This window comes from Trichomycterus rosablanca, chromosome 24, assembly GCF_030014385.1.
Source record: "Trichomycterus rosablanca isolate fTriRos1 chromosome 24, fTriRos1.hap1, whole genome shotgun sequence".
Taxonomy (NCBI): Eukaryota; Metazoa; Chordata; class Actinopteri; order Siluriformes; family Trichomycteridae; genus Trichomycterus; species Trichomycterus rosablanca.
The window spans coordinates 6,114,999-6,132,202 of NC_086011.1; the positions used below are offsets into that span (position 1 = coordinate 6,114,999).

Consider the following 17,204-nt stretch of genomic DNA (forward strand, 5'->3'; position numbering starts at 1 on the left):
TAATGCATAATGTACATTTAATCCATTGCAAATCTCATTAAATTTTGCTAAATGCTAAATCAATGCAGCTCCTTATACTTGAGAACAAGTACTGTAATCACTTATTAAAGTAATGCATGTATACCCGAAAAAGCAATTGAGTAAAAGAAAATGCATGATGGTAATGCACTTGCTCGTTTTAATAAATTGCATATCAAAACAAACAAACTGACCAGAAACTGCAGTAGCAAAACAATGTTACGTTCTAAGCCAAGCACATTGTACATGCACAAATTTCAGCCATCATGGTGATGGAAGCATACAGAATTGGAGTTCCCCCCAACAAATGAGGTTGCACTGAGGTAATTACCAATGACAGACACTAATACACAGCGTCGCCCCCAAAAGCAACTGCAACCAGAAAGCATGCATGCTAAAAAAATCCTACTACTGTATAACCCTGTAAGATTTGACTAATACCCTAAATGCATTGCTTATATATGCATGCTCTTAAAATACTCCTATATTTGAAGTGCTGATTTCAGCGTGCGTGTTGGTACCCTGCAGTAAAAGAATCACCTTGCACTATGGTACCGGTTTGGTATCAGCAATGAAACCCAGCCGATAAGATGCCCCTCTTACCTGCGCAGTTTGCGGACAGGACGCTCGGGTCGCTCTGTGATCTGCCTCGCTGCGGCACGCGCTCCTCCGCGCCGGCTACTGTAGCCATGGAGACGGTGCGGGATGCGGCGAGAAAGAATGAAATAAATAATGAAGTATTAAAAACGGGCGCAGATGCAACCAGCCAGTGGGGTCCTGGACGCAAATGCGGCTGGACCAGAACATGCACTAGAACCGAGGATGCACGGACACTACGGTGTGTGTGTGTGTGTGTGTGTGTGTGTGTGCGAGCGCGCGCGCGCGCGCGCCAGCCTGGTGTGAAAACGGCACCTAATGGTTTCTCGGTGATGATCCATGTTGTTTCAACATTTTAAGGCATTTGAAAGGTTGCATAAATGTGATTTATATGAGTCTGGTACAGTAAGTTATGTCTATCCCATATGAACCAATGTTTCTACTGTTTGCACAAGCAGTGTTTGCATGTTGCATCCTAGAAAATGTCAAACTGAGGTAAGAAAAGGTTGCAACACAACTGCATTTCCACAGTCGTGCTGCCATCATGTGGCTTTAGTGACCAATTGCATAATATAGAATATAAATGCTTTCTTTGCATATTCCACCTTGTTTGGAAGCTGTGGTCAGAGCACAGGGTCAGCCATTGTACAGCGCCCCTGGAGCAGATGATTAAAAAAGCCTTGCTCAAAGGCCCAACAAGTAGCAGCATGTATATATATTTATTTTATATATATATATATATATATAGCAGGGCTAAAATTAAACACAGGCCCTTAAGACCCATGATGTTGTGCAGCACTCACTCGACCTGCTGTATTACAACTGATGATTACTTAATTTTCAGTTACTGTGCTGTTCTGGTCACGGTCGTGAAGGGACGGTGTGGACTGTTCACCAATCCATTTTAGAGCATCACGCACTAGACCTAGAACTAGGGCTGGGCGATATGGATCAAAAATAATATCTCGATATTTTTTTGCTGAACGGCGATATACGATATATATCTCGATATTTTTTTTATCTCATAAGGTAATAACAAAAAGACACTTCTGAGACAAAGCTACATGTTCCAAATTTTTTACAGGCACTTTTATTAAAATTCATGCTGGGGAAGTTTCACACAAGAATTCTTTTTACTTAAAAAAAAAAAAAGAGCTATTCTAAGAAAAAGAAAGTTGTTTCTAAGGTATCTCCTGTCGTGTAATGTAAACGTTTTCACAAAAATCCACCCAAACGTTTTCTCAACAGTTGAGGGAATTTTTGGCTAGATTGTTGGGAATGGTTGGGTGAATTGTTGAGGGAACGTTTGGGTGGATTGTTAAGGGAATGGTTGGGTGAATTGTTGAAAACCCAAACGTTTTCTCAACGATCCACCCAACCATTCCCAACAATCTACCCAAACGTTCCCTCAACGTTCCCCCCTCACGTTCCCCCTTCATGTTCCTTCAACATTCCCCCCAAACGTTCCCCCCTCATGTTCCTTCAAGGTTCCCCCCGAACGTTCCCCCAATGTTCCCCCAACGTTCCCCCACGAACGTTCCCCCAACGTTCCCCCCGAACGTTCCCCCAACGTTCCTTCACGAACGTTCCCCCAACGTTCCTTCACGAACGTTCCCCCAACGTTCCCCCCCCGAACATTCCCCCAACGTTCCTCCACGAACATTCCCCCAATGTTCCTCCACGAACGTTCCCTCAACGTTGAACAAACATTCCCCCAATGTTCCCCCACGAACGTTTCCTCAACGCCAAAATGTTGCCCCCCATGAGGCATGCTGGTACATACCGGATAGCAATTACAAATATATTGTCTGGCCCTTTAAGAATGTTAAGTGCACTATAGGGCGCAGGGAGCGAGTGTGTAGGGAAGGTATCAGAATTTATCGTTTCCGTCTGTGCTCGTGTTCTTCTGTTGTTTTGCACTGAGCTTGTGTGACATTAAATATAGCGTTCTCGCTCCCCCCTCACATGTTTGGACTTTATACATTATTATGTACAGTATATGTCGCCACAACATTTACATGAATATTTTTTTACCGTATAGAACTCAGTTCTGTAATACAGGCAGAACTAATTGTTAATGTTACTGTGTAACTATTACAACATTTCATGCATTTTAATCAGCGTTCTGCTTCATGCACTTTATTATTATTTAACAGCTTTATTTGTTGTTTAATTGCTGTTTGCTCCTTGATATATACATATATATATATATATATATATATATACATATATATATATATATATACATATATATATATATATATATATATACATATCCTTTGATATATATATATATATATATACTGTATATATACAGGGGTTGGACAAAATAACTGAAACACCTGGTTTTAGACCACAATAATTTATTAGTATGGTGTAGGGCCTCCTTTTGCGGCCAATACAGCGTCAATTCGTCTTGGAAATGACATATACAAGTCCTGCACAGTGGTCAGAGGGATTTTAAGCCATTCTTCTTGCAGGATAGTGGCCAGGTCACTACGTGATGCTGGTGGAGGAAAACGTTTCCTTACTCACTTCTCCAAAACACCCCAAAGTGGCTCAATAATATTTAGATCTGGTGACTGTGCAGGCCATGGGAGATGTTCAACTTCACTTTCATGTTCATCAAACCAATCTTTCACCAGTCTTGCTGTGTGTATTGGTGCATTGTCATCCTGATACACGGCACTGCCATTGGATGCACATGGTCCTCCAGAATGGTTCGGTAGTCCTTGGCAGTGACGCGCCCATCTAGCAAAAGTATTGGGCCAAGGGAATGCCATGATATGGCAGCCCAAACCATCACTGATCCACCCCCATGCTTCACTCTGGGCATGCAACAGTCTGGGTGGTACGCTTCTTTGGGGCTTCTCCACACCGTAACTCTCCCGGATGTGGGGAAAACAGTAAAGGTGGACTCATCAGAGAACAATACATGTTTCACATTGTCCACAGCCCAAGATTTACGCTCCTTGCACCATTGAAACCGACGTTTGGCATTGGCACGAGTGACCAAAGGTTTGGCTATAGCAGCCCGGCCGTGTATATCGACCCTGTGGAGCTCCCGACGGACAGTTCTGGTGGAAACAGGAGAGTTGAGGTGCACATTTAATTCTGCCGTGATTTGGGCAGCCGTGGTTTTATGTTTTTTGGATACAACCCGGGTTAGCACCCGAACATCCCTTTCAGACAGCTTCCTCTTGCGTCCACAGTTAATCCTGTTGGATGTGGTTTGTCCTTCTTGGTGGTATGCTGACATTACCCTGGATACCGTGGCTCTTGATACATCACAAAGACTTGCTGTCTTGGTCACAGATGCGCCAGCAAGACGTGCACCAACAATTTGTCCTCTTTTGAACTCTGGTATGTCACCCATAATGTTGTGTGCATTGCAATATTTTGAGCAAAATTGTGCTCTTACCCTGCTAATTGAACCTTCACACTCTGCTCTTACTGGTGCAATGTGCAATTAATGAAGATTGGCCACCAGACTGGTCCAATTTAGCCATGAAACCTCCCACACTAAAATGACAGGTGTTTCAGTTATTTTGTCCAACCCCTGTATATATATACAGTATATACAGTATATCAAATAGGTTGGAATTGGATACTATCAAATGCATTAATTTGTACAAGAAGTGCACTATTTCGGCTGTAGTAGCCACTGTTCCATACACTGTGTACTGCTTTTATGAAGGAAACAATAAGCGATTTAGAATTCGCCCTTTTTTGCGTTGGCTCCGCCTTTCCAATCACGTGATCTTCACCAACTTTCATTTCTCTGCTGTTTTCAACATGGCAGAAGCCGGTGACTCTCAGAGCCTTGATAAAGCAGTGGACCTTGATCCTTCAAGCTCTGCAGAAACCTCAGATCTCAGAAGCGTTTTGGTTACAAGTGTTTTGAATTTGGAGAAGCTGGACACTGACCTGTACCGGTAAAGTTGTGGTTACAGTAATGTTGATGTCAGTAGTAGCCTAGTGGTTAAGGTGCTGGACTAGTAATTAAAAGGTTACCACTGTTGGGCCCTTGATCGGGACCCTTGAGTACAGTCACAGTATCGTTTTGGATTAAAAATATCTAAATGTATTAAATTGTATTGGGCAAGCTGTAGCCTAGTGGTTAAGGTGCTGGACTAGTAATCAGAAGGTTGCTGGTTCAAACCACACCACTGCCAGGTTGCTGCTGAGCAATTGCTCAGACTGTTAACTGTAATGTACTGCAAGTCGCTTTGGATAAAGGCGTCTTCTAAATGCTGAAAATGTAAATGTATATAAGTTATGGAAAGATCTTAATGACATATGATGTATTACACCTGTACTCACTCACCTGTAACTTTGTGCTGTGTTTGTGTGTTAATAGAGGGAAGCATCACTGGGTACCTCGGTCTCAGCGTCTCTTTGGTGGCCAGATTGTTGGCCAGGCTCTGGTAGCAGCTGCCAAATCTGTGAATGATGATCTAAATGCTCATTCCCTCCACTGTTACTTCGTAAGAGCTGGTAAGCACTTAAGATGAGTTGCCATTTTATTGGGAACACCCAGGGCTGGGCGGCATGACAAAAAAATTGTATCACTATACTTTTTAAAGGAGGTCCTGGGTTCGATCCCCAGGCGGGGCTCCGGGTCCTTCCTGTGCGGAGTTTGCATGGTCCTAACCCTAATTGGATAAGTACTTTTTAAGATTCTGACGGTTTCACAGTACATCACAGCATGTTTTATTTTTGTATGACTGGGACTTTTTATATATGTCTGTGGCTTAGTCCTGGAATGCTGTCAGACACAAACTGACACCAAGTTAGAGCACATGATAGGGAACAGTGTGTCAAGATTTTTGAATAATCTAACAGGTAATTATCTTATAACACCACAAAAATTGCACAGTGCAAATGTAGTTTTAGAGAACTAAACAAACATCAGGATTACCAAAATGCTCTTAAAATGTCTGGGACAAAGTTCTGAAACTGTATTAATGAAGGCTAAAATATTTCGAATATTGTATTGTTACAAAGTAGAAATACTTTCTCTCACCTTACCTGCTTTACAGGAGACCCAAAAGTTCCAGTGCTTTATCAGGTTGAAAGGATTCGTGACGGTCGTAGTTTTTCAGTTCGACTGGTCAAGGCCATCCAGCACGGTCAGCCAATACTGATATGTCAGGCATCGTTTCACCTGCAGCAGACCAGTCCACTCGAGCATCAGTTTACCATGCCCAGCGTCCCCCCACCTGAAGCCCTGCTTACAGGAGAGGAGCTTATCCAACAATACCTCAGGTATCACTATCAGTCATTTGTTTGCTATTACAAAATAATGGATGGAATTGCTGCATTTTCGTTGATTCTTTCATCCGTTTGCTTTTGCAGTGATCCAAAAGTAGCTGATAATGCCAAGCAGGGATTGAATAAGATCCTGGCTGACGAGGTTCCCATCGAGATCAAACCAGTGAATCCAAGTGACTTTTACAAGCGTGTACCAATGGAGCCTAAAAAGTTGTTCTGGGTCCGAGCAAAAGGGCATATTGGTAAGTAGACATTCATTCATTCATTCACATTTATTATACCTAGGAGATGCTTTTCATCCAAAACAGCTTACAATTGTGACTGATTACAATCCAAGCAGTTAAAGATTAAGGGCAGTAATAGAGTTTGAACCTTCTGATTACTAGTCCACTACCTTAACCACTATGCTACCAATGCCCATCCAATGCCCATATACAAGTTCTGTAATGTGTGATTTTTTTCCAGGGGAGGCGGACATGAAACTGCACTGTTGTGTTGCTGCATATGTATCAGACTTCTTATTCCTTGGCACGGCGATGTTGCCTTACCCTCATCTCAGAGCCCAGTTCGTAGCCTCTCTGGATCATGCCATGTGGTTCCACAACACATTTAGAGCAGATCAGTGGATGCTGTATGAGTGTGAGAGTCCTTGGGCAGGTAAGTAACAATTGCACTTGATTATAGTCTATTGAAATATTCAAGTGGAAGAAAGTTAAATATGAGTTTTAATGCAACATAGTGAATGTGTAATTACTAGTACTAGTAACTTCTAGGTGTGACTGCACTTTTGAACTTTTTTTTTTGCTTGAGCCAATGGGTTTAATCTGAAATGTTTCATTATCTTAATGCAGAAATCTCTTTTAAAAATCTTTTAGTTTATCTTGTTCTCCTATTTACGTATTCACACATCAGTGTAATGACACAGGTGCTGAAACAACAGTCCCAATGGCTGGAAGTAGGTTTGCATTTGCATTTTCAGACCTAGTTTTGTTTAAATTTAAAATTAAAGCCAGGAATTACTTTTACAATTAACAGTAAAACATACAGCATGGGAAATAATCTTCACATTTTGTATATTACATATCTATTATTATATATTATATATATTATATATATTATGTACACCTGACAGTCATATTTGCATAACCAGCCCTGATGCTTTGCAACTATGGCAGATATGTGTAGAGATGTGCTGTGAACCTCTCATATAAATTGAACTATTTCTTTGATCTTCTTTGGCAGGAGGCAGCAGAGGGTTGGTGGAAGGCCGCTTATGGAGACAGGATGGGGTTCTCGCAGCTTCTTGTGCACAAGAAGGAGTGTTACGAGTTAAAGACACGATTCCTAGTAAACTGTAGATGAGATTTTGTAAAAGTTTCTTTGAGCTGATGACATTCCTTTTCTGTAGTAAAACAGACTAATCATGATTATAATTACCATAGATTTACATGTTAATAATCAATTCTGATGGATGGCTGGTGATCGACCGTTTACAGAGTGTTCAGTCAGAACAGCCAGACATTGTGTTCTTTGAGCACTCAATGGGAACTGAAATGGCACATTTACAACCTGAAACGACTGTCTGTGCAACTTAAATTTCTCTATAAAACGCTGTAATGAAGGACTTCATTGAAACCACGAGGAACTATAAAATTAATGCATTTACAGGCTTGCTAAAATAGGATTGTCATTTGATTTACTTACCAAATTTAGGTGTTTATATTAAACAGCACACTACAATTATTTAAGCTTTTTTGTTGTTACTTAAATCTGATTTGCAGCTATTAAATTAATTCACAATCTGTACAGGTGAATGCACTTAATATTATTAATAATAATTATTGTCAGTTTTTACTACTTTGTAATTTATAAATAAATACAATTCTAATTACTTGATGTAGCTATTCCATTTTTTTCAAAATTAAAAATGCTTCAGAATTTATTTAATTCTTTCGGTGGCTGAAATGAATAATCATATGTGCAGTCTACACTGATGAACCAAAACAAAACAGCTCTGACTTGCCAACACATGGACTCCACAATTCATGTGGTATCTGGTACTAGCAGGTCCTTAAACTTCTTTTCCTTGTGGGGTGGATCGCCCTACAATTCATAATGGTGCAATCTCTCAAAAGGATAGAATGACTGTAGAATTTATTATTTTTGTTATTGTTGTTATTTAAGTTTGGTTTTGGTTGTGGTGGGTCTGCAGCTACCTGTGAACACTAAGTGCAGGGCAGGAATGCATCATGGACAGGGTGCCAATCCATCACATCTATTCCTTCTTGCATTTACAGTTGGGGGCACCCATACAGATATCTGGATTGGATCCTTAGATCCTTACCTCCAAGTCTAGATCTTTGAGAACTCACGCATCCTCTTTTAGCGTCTACATAGACTTCGTGTGGATACTGTGTTTTCCTGCCACCATTCGAGGGCGGCACGGTGGTTCAGTGGGTAGCACTGTCGCCTCATAGCAAGAAGGTCCTGGGTTTGATCTTCAGGTGGAGTGGTCCAGGTCCTTTCTGTGTTTGCATTCTCTTCCTGTGTCTGCGTGGGTTTCCTCTGGGAGCTCCGGTTTGGAGCTACAAAATTGCACATGACTGTGTTTGACATTAAACTTGAACATTGAACTGATTAATCTTGTGTAACCGGTAACTAACTGTCCTGTCATGAATGTAACCAAAGTGTGTAAAACATGACGTTAAAATCTTAATAAATAGATAAATAAATGCTGCCACCATTCAGAAGGTGGCTGTCCACTCTAAATTTAGCCTAGTTGTAAGTAAGTGAGTAAATAAATGCGTGGTGTCTAAGGTAAAGTCCCTCCTTGCACCTAGTGTTTTAGGTAGGTTCTGGTTTCACTGCGACTCTGATCAGGATAAAGCAGTTAGTGAAAATGAATTTGTAATAACAAGTAACTATACGAGTGTAGCTTAGCCAGTCCTCATGAGAACATGATTCAGGGGGGTGGGGTGTAAGGGTTTCAAATGTGGTTTGTGATTGGTTAACGTGAATGATGACATCACGTGTAGTATAAATACTACCACAGCTGCTCTTCCAGCTCACAGACCGAGCGGTCGTGGTAGATGTTGGTGTGCTGGTGTATTTAGTTCGGTCACAGAGTAAAAATCCAAAATGCCTCGTGTATACGTAGGCAAACTGAGTTATCATGTCCGCGAAAAGGATCTGCAGAGATTCTTCAGTGGCTATGGAAAGCTTTTGGAGATTGACCTGAAAAACGGGTAAGTTTCCCAGACTAGCTCGTCGTTGCGTTAGCTCGACAGCTAACAGCTTCCAGACCATTCTAACCAACCGTGTTACGCTGAGTCGGTCGTAGTTATATTTACGCAATTAACGTCACAGTTTTTTGTTATAGGTCGAATAAATTTGCTAATAAATATTTTTTGTAGTTTTTGCACGTTTTAATGCAATGTAGATTTTTTTGCCGCGTGGTCAATATGGCGGACGCTACAGACAAACAATGCGCTGTAATTTCTTGCCATTCGTTTTTGTTTTCAGCCATTAGTGTTTTATTTTTTTATCGAATTACAATAGCGGGGTGGTTTGTTGTACAACAGTATTTGTTTTGTGTTGCGAGTTAACACATATTTTGAACATAGTACGTTGTTTCTGTTTATTTTGCTGTTTTACAATATGGCGGTCACGCACTTGTAGGCCATGCTGTTAGCATTTAGGCTAAGCTGCAGAGTAATGGCGTTTGGTGAAGATATGTAGGTCACGTATTATTATGGGATTCAACAAATAAGCATGGGTTTCCAATCCAGACACGTAATAATTATTAAATATGATCGGGGGTGCATGTGGGTTCTTCTTTACATTGTCTGTAACACGTTTTTGAATACATTCAAAGCAGCGGTGCTCGATCTTATTCTCAACGAACAACAATGGCTGCTGATGGTTGAATGGATAGATCACTTTATTAATCACATCGGGAAAGTCAGCTCAAAATACCTTAAAGCAAAAAAAGTATTAAAGTACAAATGAATAGAATAAACAAATGTAGTATGTAATGCATGATATGTAATATACATAACATTAACAGGAGTGTAATGTAATACCAACAATGCAATATGCAATAGCTTCTGCTCATCCATTGGCTCTAATCCAGTAATGCACAAAAAGCTTCACATATTTATTTTACTAATACGGTTCTTTTCTAGTAGTTTGCATCCCTTAAATTTAGCCACGAAGGTAATATCAAATACCAGACCAATGCTTAAAGAACCACTAAGAAATAGTTCTAAATCCAGGATGTTTTTGCACCTTGTTTGTCTGCAAATGTGCTGCCCTGTTTGAATTTTTACAAACTTGGCATTTCAGTATTCTGATGCCTGTTGGTATAATGCCTAATTGTTTAGTCTTAAATTATCAGAAAAATGGAACCAAGTTGTCCAATATATGCAGCTTTTATGTAAGCAGTAAGGTAAGAGGCACAAGGTTCTGTTAACGTTCTAATATTTACACATTTAGGAGTGTTTGAATTACATAACACTTAAACTTAGTTGACACAGTTTACAATTGATTAAATGTACTGGTCTTTTTTGCTTTATAGGTATGGCTTTGTGGAGTTCGAGGATACCCGTGATGCCGATGACGCCGTGTATGAGCTGAATGGAAAGGAGCTTTGTGGCGAGCGAGTGCTGGTTGAGCATGCCAGAGGGCCACGGCGAGATAGAGACCGAGATGGATATGGTGGGGGTTATTGGGGTTCAGGGCGCAGTAAGTCCACTCTACAAATATTAACTGTACTGTAAAAGCATTTATTCCTAGGTTTCTCAGACGGGCTGACGAAATGTGCCAATTCTGTCCCTCGTCTCCATTCCTGGCTACTTGTTTGGGAAGATGGAAAGAAATTGAGTCTGCGGAAGTTTCTTTACGGGCACACACAGATCAGCGTGCTTCTTGTCTACAAAATCAGGCCGGAGATGCACAGTAGATAGTTAATTAAGCTAATTAGTTAAGTCAAATGTGATGGTAAAATGTCTGGGATTACACAAAACGACATCAACATAGACGATATTGTTACTTTTGCTGTTAAATTTTTTTTTTATAACTGGTCTATTTAAAATTAAATTAAGATTTGGCAATACAGCAGCATTTACATGTCAGAGGATGGTTAGGCTTTTTTTTGTTTTTCCCCTAATGGATGTTCACATGATGCCACCTCACTGACATGTAAATGAATGTTGTGACGTGTGATCATGCTGTGTGTGTGCTTTTGAAGTTAACATTAACAAGTCCTTGATGTTTCAATTTGAAAGAGTCCAGTGCGGGCTGGGTCCGAGTCCATTGAGGCTAAGATGACTGCCTGTCCCGTTTGGCCTTGGCTTTCACCTTACAATGTGTGTGTGACCTTTGCCCTTTGACCCTTGGCTGACCTAACCGGAAGCCATGATGACAGCAGCCTTTTGCCAATAGACCAGGGTGATGGTGAGGAAACCCATTGGTTTTTATGTTGAACGAAAATATTGCAGAGGTTATTGTAAAATATGTAGCAGTCATCTAGTCTTTAATTAAAGAGCAATGGGCTCCCGTTGCTTTGCGTGGTCACTAGAAAGGTAAAGCTTTTGTAGTTTGTCATTTTGATTTTGCATTTATTTTTTTAATTTTTTTATGTAGCATCAACCTAGACAGGGTTTATTTGGTAAATGGAGTCCAACAGGGGACTGCTAACCAGTTTAAATTGGTTATTGGTATTGCTTAATGATAATGTGAAATGCATACAAGCGATGTCCAGATTAATCCGTTTTAATTCTGCTGTTCCCCTTGTGGGCTCCATACAGAGCATCAGACAGTTGCTAGTCTATTAGGTTAAGAAGAGAATTAGTATACTAGCCTTATGAGGTTGAATGTATATGCATCAAACTCTGCCAACACCTTTTGTTTGTCTTTTTTCTCTTCAGAGTATCTTCTGAGGTAAATTATATTAATGAGCTTTTTTCATGTTAATGGTATTTAAGTCAGGAAGCTTAGAGTTTTCCAAACTTATTTGATGCAGCATTTGTCAGTTGCCAGTTTCCCTATCTGACTTTGTTCTCCATTATTTGTGTGTAAAGGTAGTAGTGGTGGTGGTGGTGGTGGTGGAGGAGGAGGAGGAGGAGGAGGTGGTGGTGGCGGCGGCGGCGGCGGAGGTGGTGGTGGTGGTGGTTACAGCAGCAGGAGTCGCTCTGGCCGAGACAAGTATGGGCCACCTGTGCGCACAGAATACCGGCTCGTTGTGGAGAACTTGTCTAGTCGTTGCAGCTGGCAGGACCTTAAGGTAAACAATGTCCAAAAACTGAAGCATGGTATTTTGTCTGATGGTATTATTAATCCTGAGTGTGCCAGCATGTACACAACACTAATTAGAATATTTGAATGACTCCTTATTCTGTTAGGATTTCATGCGGCAGGCTGGTGAAGTGACCTATGCTGATGCTCACAAGGAACGCACAAACGAGGGGGTGATTGAGTTCCGCTCTTATTCTGATATGAAAAGAGCTCTGGAGAAACTGGATGGGACTGATATTAACGGCAGAAAAATCCGCCTGGTGGAGGATAAGCCCAAGCGTCGTCGTTCTTACTCAGGCAGCCGGTCCAGGTTAGTTGGACGCTCAACTGTTTCCTGAAAGCTTTTTCAAAGAGTAGTTAAACTGACCAAAGCTTTGATAGGTTTAGTTGGATAAAGCTTTCCTTGCAATAATTGCAACAAATGCTCTGGTTCTCAGGTCTCGTAGCAGACGCCGTTCTCGTAGCAGGAGCCGTAGAAGCAGGAGCTCCCGAAGCCGATCCAAGTCTCGCTCCCGGTAAGGGTTTGTTTTACTAGTGGAGTCATGTCGAGTGTAAAATCCTAATTAGATATTCAATGTTTAATAAATGTAGAAAAAAAGCTTTTTTTTACTATTTAAATGCATGTGCACTTAAATTGCTCTTTGAATTTATAACTTTCTTTCTCTCAACAGCTCCCGGTCCCGCAGCAAGCGTCGCTCACACTCCAGGTCCAAGAGAAAGTCACAATCCAAGTCCCCATCCAAATCACGCTCTAAGAAATCCCGCTCCCGTTCTGTTAGCCGCAAGTCTCGCTCCAAGAGCCGCTCTAAAAGCCGCTCCAAGAGTCGCTCCAAGAGCCGCTCCAAGAGCCGCTCGAAGCCCAAGTCCGAGCGTGGCTCCCGAAGCCGCTCCAAAGAGAAGTCTGTGAGCAAGAAGTCCCGTAGTCGGTCTGCCTCCCCAATGGAGAACGGTGACAAAAAGTCTGTCTCGTGTTCTCCCTCCCCACGCGGAGATGAGCGCCGTTCCAAATCACCTGCTAAACGCTCAATGTCCCGCTCCCCTTCTCGGTCCAAGTCTCGTTCTAGATCTCGCTCCAGGTCTGCATCCCAGGACTGAAGCTGAGAAGATGATTGACTTGGTGAATGCTGATTTGTAGCTTTTGGTTGTAGAGCACTTGAAAAAGGTGCTACAGAATATCACGTAAGAAACATTGTATGGACGGCTAATGTGTAAATATTAATTGTGTACCTGGTATGTCTTAAATAGCCTCCAACTTTCTCCATTTTGATTTGGGTCTGTTTTTTAAAGTTAGTTGCTTGTACTGAAATGTTTGCTGTTTTAGGAACTTTCCTATGCTAACTAAAACTATTGCATTTTGAGACTGAATCTTGTTTGGCTGCATAGGAATGCTTCTATTTCTGAAAGTACTGTGGAATGCTTTAGGTTAAGTATTTTGTGATGGGCCATCGTACAGTAACTTTTTGTTTCTTTTTTTTTGTACTTTGCCTTTTGAGAACTGGCTTTTGGTGCATCACTCTGGTGGAACTAAAGACAAAGTCTTGTTTCATTTTTACCTGTGTATAAGCAATCTGCAGTATTTTAGTTAAATAAACATGATTGGTTACTTTGTTTGCAAAATGTGTCTTTTTATGCTATTTGCTGAAGTTAAGACACTTGTTCCCACCAAGTGTTGAAAGTCTACCATTGATTATCCAATACACTGAAACATAAGAATGCTTGAATCCTAGACAGGTCGAAAATTGAAGATTTAAACTAACCTGAAGGTATGTATGTACAGTAGTTCTGACTATGAGCCACAGAAACCAAGGTGGGACCTAGAAAGCAAAAAGAAGAGAATTTGTTTCTGGCTGAGAATGATCAAGATAATAAGCCTATAGTTGTTTTAGTGAATGAATTGCATAAATAAAATCCACTGGTTGTAAAGCAGGTGAGAACACATTCTAAATTATCACTGGTGGAGATATGAAGCAAGAAGGCAGAGCAGCAAATAAGGATGCAAAGATTGAACAGATTTTAATATTGGAATGAAGGCGAAATATTTAAAATGTGTTCATCCAAAGTTTATCATGACCAATTGCAAGTCATGGTTAGCCATCTAATGGGTCACATGAGACAACTGCACATACCTGGATCTGTCAAAGAAGCGCTCAACCAAGAAAACATAGGAGCAGTCCTAAACTTCTTGGCAGAAGTGAAAATGGACAAACGGAATTGAGGACATGACACTGATCATGCTGTAAATATAACAATCGTGTTAAACTCTAAATAAGGACCTGAGGGACATGAAGGCTATAGCATCCGGTACAGATCAACAGAAGTACTACTGTTAATCAAATGTATATAATTTAAATAATACCATGCTAACTTAAGTTTAAAAAAATATTAAAGGGGGCAATGACTTTTTCACATCTGAATCATTTGCATTTGATGAACTAGCAAAAACTAAAGAAATCAGTAGGTGGCAAAAACATTTACACATGTTCAAAATCCACAAGAATTAGGTCTACTGTTGGACCCCTGAGCAAGGCTCTTAAACATCGACTGCTGGAGTCTGTAAAAGCTGCAAGTGTAAATGTGTTTATATGTGGAACCTTAAAAGAAATTGGAAATGATTTTGCACATACAAATATAAAAGTCTTCACGTCGATATTGTATGCTTTATTCCAATTAATTGATACATTATTTTGTATATGGTGGTTGTATTAATCATAAAACTTCATTAAAGGACAGGTCACGCCATTAAAACCAGCCACACATGTCTGCTAATGGTAAATTATGCCGGCTCACTGGGAGAACATGTCAAACTCCCTTTAAGGTTTAAACACCTGTCAAGGTATTCCGGTTTGCTTGTACTTTTCGCAGAATTTGCACTGTTTTTTTATAATTACCTTTAGGTGTGAGTGAATGTGTGCCAAGGGTTCCCGGGTGTTGCCGGTGTTCTGTCGATTTATCCTACCCATCGATTTGTCCTACTGAGCATGCGCACATCGGTTTTGACTCGTTGCGGGGAACGCCTATAATTCTGTGCTACCTTTGCCTAATTTATTTGTTCTAGCGGTTAGTAACGTATGGTTTCGTTTTAATTCTTTAAAAAGTTTAAAGTTTAAGTGTATGTAATGATGTTATTATGTGACTTTAAAAAAAAAAGCTATATAAAAATATTCAAAGTGCTTAAATGAGCTGTACTTGATTGATTACAGTTAAATAACTGTGTATCTTAATAATGCTGTGTTAACGTTGTATTTAACCACGTTTATACATGCCTTTGGTAATTTTAGATGCGTTTTTCATACATCTAGAAAAGCCAATCATTTTTAAATAACCATCTGCGACCTTAACATTATGACAACACAAAATGTATTAGGTTATTTTTCAGTTTTGTGCTTTATTAGCAGTTCAATATGTACAGTAACGGTTGTTTGAAGTTAAAGTTGAGTTTAAAGTGAATTACTGAATGAATATGTTGAGCATTTATTACGTTTTTTATGTACTCAGTTATTTGTATATGTACAACTATTTTTTGCTGCTCCCCTGTCAGTTTAGTTCTAATTATTTGAGATTAAGATGTTCTTCGGGTTAGAATATTATTTACTACAAAATCAAAATGTACATACATCATACACACATACACATATATATATATATATATATATATATACATACTGTATATACATACATATACTGTATATACATATAATACTCACTACATAGCCAACACTACATATACACACTACATAGCCAAAAGAACTCGCTTGTAGTTCTACAATTACTGACTGTAGTCCATCTGTTTCTCTGCATGCTTTGTTAGCTCCCTTCATGCTGTTCGTCAATGGTCAGAACCCCCACAGAGCAGGTATTATTTAGGTGGTGGATCATTCTCAGCACTGCAGTGACACTGCCATGGTGGTGGTGTGTTATTGTGTGTTGTGATGGTATGAGTGGATCAGAAACAGCAGTGCTGCTGGAGTTTTAAAATACAGTGTCCACTCACTGTCCACTCTATTAGACACTCCTACCTAGTTGGTCCACCTTGTAGATGTAAAGTCAGAGACGATCGCTCATCTATTGCTGCTGTTTGAGTCGGTCATCTTCTAGACCTTCATCAGTGGTCACAGGACACTGCCCACAGGGTGCTGTAGGCTGGATATTTTTGGTTGGTGGACCAATCTCAGTCCAGCAGTGAGGTGTTTAAAAACTCAGCACTGCTGTGTCTGATCCATTCATACCAGCACAACACACACTAACACCATGTCAGTGTCACTGCAGTGCTGAGAATGATCCACCACCCAAATAATACCTGCTCTGTAGTGGTCCTGTGGGGGGTCTGACCACTGAAGAACAGGGTGAAAGCAGGTTAAAAAGTATGTAGAGAAACAGATGAACTACAGTCAGTAATTTTAGAACTACAGAGTGCTTATACATGATAAGTTTTTCAGGATGAACTCAAGTTCATATGCATGTATAAATAGCTGGAGGTAATATTGTTATTGAACATTTTAAACTAGTTAGAATTTTGCTAAACCAGATTTTGCCACTGTCTCCATTAATTAATAGGAATTATAAAGCCAAGTGAACTTCATGACAGCAGGGCTGAGTGGTGATTTAAGACAATGCAGAGGATTACTGCATAAGTTGCTCCATGCTGCAAGACAGAGCTGACAAGAGCATGATTGAAATGATAGATATTTAGAGCAGCTATATTATACAGATATACAGATATATTTTATCTAATTTTACCTTTATTATTAAAAAGTTATTGTGAACATTATTTACTGATTTGTACAGCATTGTTACCTGTTTTACTCAGGTGCAGTGTGACAGTAGATGGGTACATTTTAATGTGCAGAATATAACAAATCACACCCAAAATACATATGTAAAAAATGTAGACACATCCACCAGAGACTCAGGATGTGTTGTTGTTAATAAACTAGTTTAAAAATTACACAATTATTTGAGATGTATGGGCTGTATAGTGGCTCAGTGGGTAGCTTTGTTGATTCACAGCAAGAAGGTCCTGG

At 40.1% G+C, this 17,204-nt stretch overlaps 2 protein-coding genes across 2 annotated transcripts; both read left to right on the top strand.

Annotated features, from left to right (window-relative positions):
* Positions 1 to 4,404: 4,404 nt before the first annotated feature.
* Positions 4,405 to 7,729, top strand: acot8 (acyl-CoA thioesterase 8). The gene is made up of 6 exons (XM_062986754.1): positions 4,405 to 4,550; positions 4,976 to 5,112; positions 5,658 to 5,883; positions 5,974 to 6,131; positions 6,355 to 6,546; positions 7,132 to 7,729. Exons 1-6 carry the CDS (start codon positions 4,411 to 4,413, stop codon positions 7,245 to 7,247), a joined length of 969 nt encoding a protein of 322 aa, XP_062842824.1. The 5' UTR covers positions 4,405 to 4,410; the 3' UTR covers positions 7,248 to 7,729.
* Positions 7,730 to 8,968: 1,239 nt separating this feature from the next.
* On the top strand, positions 8,969 to 13,786 carry srsf6b (serine and arginine rich splicing factor 6b). Its single transcript, XM_062986596.1, has 6 exons — positions 8,969 to 9,134; positions 10,466 to 10,611; positions 11,970 to 12,172; positions 12,291 to 12,493; positions 12,621 to 12,698; positions 12,855 to 13,786. Exons 1-6 carry the CDS (start codon positions 9,028 to 9,030, stop codon positions 13,276 to 13,278), a joined length of 1,161 nt encoding a protein of 386 aa, XP_062842666.1. The 5' UTR covers positions 8,969 to 9,027; the 3' UTR covers positions 13,279 to 13,786.
* The last annotated feature ends 3,418 nt before the right edge of the window (positions 13,787 to 17,204 follow it).